The sequence below is a fragment of the Eublepharis macularius genome, chromosome 6, assembly GCF_028583425.1.
Source record: "Eublepharis macularius isolate TG4126 chromosome 6, MPM_Emac_v1.0, whole genome shotgun sequence".
NCBI lineage: Eukaryota > Metazoa > Chordata > Lepidosauria > Squamata > Eublepharidae > Eublepharis > Eublepharis macularius.
Genome location: NC_072795.1, coordinates 42,024,656 through 42,030,655, shown reverse-complemented (window position 1 = coordinate 42,030,655; position 6,000 = coordinate 42,024,656). Strand labels below are relative to the sequence as shown.

The 6,000-nt window shown below is 39.2% G+C and overlaps 1 protein-coding gene across 1 annotated transcript in view; it reads right to left on the bottom strand.

Annotated features, from left to right (window-relative positions):
* Window positions 1–401: 401 nt before the first annotated feature.
* DNER (delta/notch like EGF repeat containing) overlaps window positions 402–6,000 on the bottom strand; it is a 206,892-nt gene continuing 201,293 nt past the window's right edge. Inside the window, exons 12-13 of the mRNA XM_054983178.1 lie at window positions 3,813–4,059; window positions 402–1,480 (exon numbers count right to left, since the gene is read on the bottom strand). Of these exons, the coding sequence (XP_054839153.1) occupies window positions 1,369–1,480; window positions 3,813–4,059 (359 nt within the window). The 3' untranslated portion in view covers window positions 402–1,368. The remainder of the gene's footprint in view (window positions 1,481–3,812; window positions 4,060–6,000) is intronic.

The window sequence follows — 6,000 nt, the reverse complement described above, 5'->3', positions numbered from 1 at the left end:
CTTCTGATAAACATTTTTAAAAGTCTGAATGGTAAGAGCTGTTCAACAGTCGGGCAGACAGCTGGGAGAGATGGTGGATTCTTCATCACTGGAGATCTTTAAAGAGAGGCTCAATAGCCACTTGTTGGAGATGCTGCAGTTGCATGTTCTTCCACTGAGCCAAGGTTTGGATTAGATGACCACCAAGGCTCCTTCCCACTCTAACCATCTATTCCCTCTATTTTTCCATCAGATGTGAAAAATGCTCCAAGTGTGCACATGCAAGTAAAGTGCTATGGGATTCCAACCGTGTTATATGATGACCCTTAGTCACATGGCTTGGATTCAAGTGTATTTATGGTAAAGCAAATATGTATTCCCCACTCTCTTTTTTCAGATAAAGGCAAAGCAAGATCAGCTGCCACCTTGAACTGATCACATTTATTCATTATTATTCAATTATTCAATATTCTTTGAAATAAGCAAGAATTTAGAAGCACATAAGCATCAAATAGAGCCGGAAGGGTGGGAGGGGGGTGGACATACACACATAAATAAGATGCACTATGAGAAATACACAATATTGAAGTAAAGTAATACTGTACATTATCATTTGAGAGACAAACAGTCCAAATTATAACTTTTGTTTACTCACACTTAAAAAACCTTGACTTTTAAAAGAAAAATATATATCTAGTATTAAGGCCTGATCCTAAACAGTGGAAATTATGCCATCCACTTCAAAGTCAGCAGGATCCACCCCCCTTGTTTGCCTGAATAGGCACTTCAATTATGTATTAATTTACAAAGCTTACTTTGAATACTATTACAAAAATGTCAAACATCAACTCAAGAGTATGTTTCAGCTAGAACATAACAGAGAAATAAGTCAGTTATCCATGCACAAAATCAGGAGGAAGCTAATTCATTCAGTTTAGGAATAATAAATTTGACTAGATTCCTTTTCACAACACAAACATTTCAGACTTTTTCTGTAATGGATATATAAAGTTTTACATTTTTCCTAAATCTACTGAGAATGCTGGCACTGTTATGTCAAAGAGAAACTTGTCATTGCTTAACACATTGCATTCTGTTTGTAACAACCACAGAAGTTCATCCGAGTTTGGTAAAAGCAAACGCTATTGTAAGATTAGAGTTTCTAAAGCTGAAAGTACATTAAAAGGTAAACCATGAACTTCACAAATTCGGTTTTTTAAAATATTTTCCCCAAACTAAAAGCTGCAGAAGATTTGTTCTTAAATAATCTACAGAAAATTCCAGAGCAGCTGATTTCTTACACTTTCTTCATCTTAAAAATATTTGAATTAATTCAGTAGCCCATCCTTTTGAAAAATAATCCAAAAAAACCCCAAACACCTGAAGTAGTTACAAATCTTTTGTTTTAATCAGTGTGACCAAAGGTTTGTCATCAGGGCTGTAATCTTCATAGGTAATTGGGGTGGCATCATACATTGCAGGTCGAGATTTCTTTCCAAACCTAAAGACAAATGCAGAAAAAAAGAGATAGTAAACAGAATGGTAGTCTGGTAACGCGCAAACACACACAGTCACACTAGTGACTCAGTGATGCAAAAAAACAAAACAAAACCCTTTCAGACATTAGTTCAAAATTCTACATTAAGTGCCATATACCCATGACATAAACATATTAATGTTTCTCATAGACTCAAAGTGCTTTCACATAAACTGGACTTACAGTGTAAGTCTACACAATCAGCACATCAGTCCTGACTCTTTCCCTTCATGTTGCAGGTGGGGAGTGACTTGGTGGGTCAGACTAAATTCTTTCCAGTCCAACATTATTTTTACAAGAATCCTAGCAACTAGTGGTCCACCAGAAATGGATCAGAGGTACACAGTAGACCCAGGTCTACCTTCAAGTGATAGCCTTGATAGGAAAACAAGAATCCCATTGTAGAACACAGGTTAGGTTCTAAAGATTTGTTTTTCTTACTATATTCTTTTATTCTTTACAAAAAAAAGGAATATACCACTATACTATTTAGCCACAGCCAGGGCCAGCTCCAGTGTTGCTGGCACCTGAGGCAGCTTGAGGGCTGCCTCTGTGTGTGCGCGAGTGTGCGCACCGGACTGCGTGATAACATCACTTCATCACACAGGGACTGGGTGCGTGCATGGGGGAGGGGGCCTTCCAGCCCTCCCGTTCAGTTGCTCTGTGGGCCAGGTGCAGAGTAACTGAATGGGAGACTGTCCGCTCAGCTGCTCCACACTGCTGCCACCAGCACGCGTTCCTGGCTGATGGTGGTGGCAGCTCTGTGGCGTGCACCCCTGCCCCCTGGCTGGCGCCCCTCTGTCACCTTAGTGCCCTGAGGCGGCTGCCTTGCCGGCCTCGATGGGCGGGCCAGCCCTGGCCACAGCACTGTCATCTCTTTCAGTGAAAAAAATGTAGAACAAAAAGATAATGAGAAAAAAATCATTATTACGTAATTTAAAAACAAAAGCAAGCAGTTTCTGCCTGACAGATTGGGGAAATGATTCTCTCGTTCCTAGCCCGGCTATCCCCAGGCTTCACTGCAACAACAGGTTGACTCTACTATAGTAGATGATTTTGCGGACAGCCTCACCAGCATATAACCTGTTTGTTCTAACAGGTCAAAGATTACATATATCTGACTTGCATAGATGATTTAAAGAATGCATACTAATATATAGCTACCTAGTAAAAACTTTGACTTCTAAGTGATTTACTGTTATATCTGCAAGAATGAAAACCATTTTAGCCAGACAGGATCCTTAAGCCATTTCTGTGCTTTTTATAATTGGGAACTAGCTTCAAAATCTAACTGCTTCAGGACAAGTGTTCCACAGGTTCAAATTTTGAAGCTAGTTCTCAATTATGGTGGTGAAAATTGTCATCAAATCATAGCCAACTTATGGTGACCCCTGATGGAGTTTTCAAAAGGTCGTTTGCCATTGCCAGCTTTGCATAGCAACCCTGGTATTCCTTGGAGGTCTCCAATCCAATTACTAATCAAGGCCAACCCTGTTTAGCTTCCCAGATCTGACAAGATTGGTCTTGCCAGGACTATCCAGGACAGGGCAGTTCCCAACTATAATAATTATAATAATGGCTTAAGGATCCAGTATGGCCAAAAATGTCTTCATTCTTGCAGAGATCACTGTAAATCACTTAGACCTATTATGGAGAACCAGTTAACAAAATCACACTGAGCTGGCTGCCAACTGGAATTTCATTTTTTTTTTAAACAAAGCATGTCTTGCACTAGCTGGTACACAGATGAATACATCTGTGAACATCTGGACCTAGACATTTCAAACACTGGCAAGTTGTTGTAAAATAATGGACATTTAGCACTCTATTATTCTATTTTCAAATACAACTGGATATTCTAGTCCAAAAAGCTTGGAGAGGCTGTTCCTCCAATGTTCAACAGCACTATGCAAATCTATCCCATCACTAATTTTCACAAAAACATACATTATGTAAAAACAATCAAAACATGGAACAGTCCTTTATCTCTACTAGCAAATCTCTATATTGAGAGTACCACTTTACTGTACAGGGTATGGGTTCATATGACAGGATATGAGTTCATATGACAGAAAACTATTCCATTTTATCAGTCTTTGTACATAGAAAATGAGATATTGGAAAGAAGTGGCCAATACTCCCTTTCCCCTGATATGCTCATTTTCTAAGAGCAGAAATTTTGTTTTGTGAGAAATTACTCTGTTATGTGAGCCTTCACCTGGAAACTCTGCTGGGAAAGACAGGTTTACCAGTTTTTAAGAACTATACCTATACTTTCCCCTTTACCCCAACAAACCTGGCATGTCGAATAGAGGCAATAGCACTACTGAATTCACTGTCAATACTTCGGCAATTGTAGAATTCCTCATATGCTGGTCTAGAAGAACCCTGATATTCAATACGGCTGATGCGACAGATCCCCACGATAAGGATGATCAACATCAGGACAAATGCTACACATAAGGCTCCAATTATGATGTAGAGAGAATGGCGTGGCATGTTAGTCAAGCTCTCTGCCATGTGCCCAGATTTCCACTGTAGATCTGAAAGCAAGGGGGGGAAAGTTATTTGTATTTATTATTTTTAAGCATTCTCACTTCTAACAGTTCTGATTGTTGTTTTGGTGAAGCTGCATTTGGTAGAAAACCAAAAGTAATACTATTGCAAAAGAAATGTGTCCTTGTTCCCTTCTAATAAACTACTCATTTGGGTCAGATTATCCTAATGAAAAGGCAGTACAAAGCGAGGTGAACTAAGGGCCACTTAGTTGTATTTCCCCTACAATGTAGAGTGGCATCTGCTCCTAAGCCTGCCTAGCCACCTCCATCCCCTGATCCAGTTATGCTGCTTATATCCAGGTAAGCCCATGGCAAGCATGTTCATAAATGATTGAAAACTGGATTATATAAGCCTATAACTTACTATAGCAACGAGAACCCATTAGAAACCACGAATGCAGACGTGACATATCACAGAGCCACCAAATGCCTAGTAGGAAAAAAAATCTTAAGAAAATGGTGTAGCAACCAAATGCTAAAAAAATGCATCTCCCACCCATCTCTAAAATGCCATGTTCATGCAGCCTCATAGTTTGCCTCTGAGCCCTATGAGGAAGAAAGAGGAGGTCTGATAACTAAAACTGGCTCACCCACCCTGCTATTATAATTTTAAGCAAAACATAAATGTTCTTTAAACACACACTTTCCCCCTTTAAAATGCTCACTAAGTAAGAAGCTCTATTTTGATTAGTGAAATTGAGTGAAGGTTAAAGGGTTAAAACCCTTTAAAGGTAAATGGAGGGTGTAGGAGCCTGCAATTTACATTAGACAGACAGAGATGCATGATCTTTGCATGTATGAGCTTAATTTCATCTGCCTGAACCCAAGTGGAATAGGGGCTTTGACAGTGCTTTCTGACTGTTAACATTTCCAGTGCACATAACATCAATTAATATTCTCCATGATGAACTTTCTTAAGCCTAAAACTATTTCAAGACAGTATTGTATTAATATTTGCTTTAATGATACCTGCAACTATTCTCAAAACAGTACATTTCAAGTATTTTACACAGGCTACAATGTAAGTTGATCCATCTGGAAAGATCTGACCATCCTCTATTCAAGTCACAGCAGCAACCTCCCCTAACTAGTCCAAAATGATGAATGCTCTAACTACCAGCATTGTTGGGCTGCAGCTGTGCCTGCAGTTGAACACATATTTGTTGTTGTTTGTTGCCTGAAAAATTGCTGAAGCTGTTGAGCATGCTAGAGTCTCTCTGCTTGCTTGGAAGTAATTTAAGAACCTTTGTATTTTCTAGATAGTGGGTGATAGAATGACATGAGAAATACACTGCATAGGTTATAAAAGCACAGATGACTTTCGACCCAGCACATACTTAAAGATGGTTGCATTCAGACATCACAACCAATCTGTTTGCTTGTGACTGGCATGAACATAGCACGTTCCAGTGCCTGTATGCTTCTCTCCCTTCTCTCTTTGCACAATGCATGCTGTGCAAAAGCTTCCTAGTTTGGGAAGACTTCCAATTCTAACTTGCTGTATCATCCCAAACATTAAGATTAAACCTAGAATGTTATGGTGAATGGAAGTTTGACTGAAGCAATCGCAGACCAGGACACTTTCAGTTATGTTCTGCACATGAGGGACTGAGAGTGCAGGAAAATAACAACAAGATGTGTTCATCTCTGTTGTGGGCAAAGGTTTTTCATGACATCTAAATATGGTCCATGTATGTTGGTTGGCTCACCTACCCCCCAAATGCATTCATGGCCAATTTGTTCAGAAAGGTATAACTCTGATTAGGACGGAACTGCAAATGTCCCAGTAGTAGCCTGGTAAAGATGGAATATGAATAATAATGAGAAATTGATTTCACCATGTCTTTGAATTTGATTTTTGTCAAATAATATTTTGCACCAATTGTAAAGGCAGGTTAACTGTTAAAAATATAAACAAAGCATTTT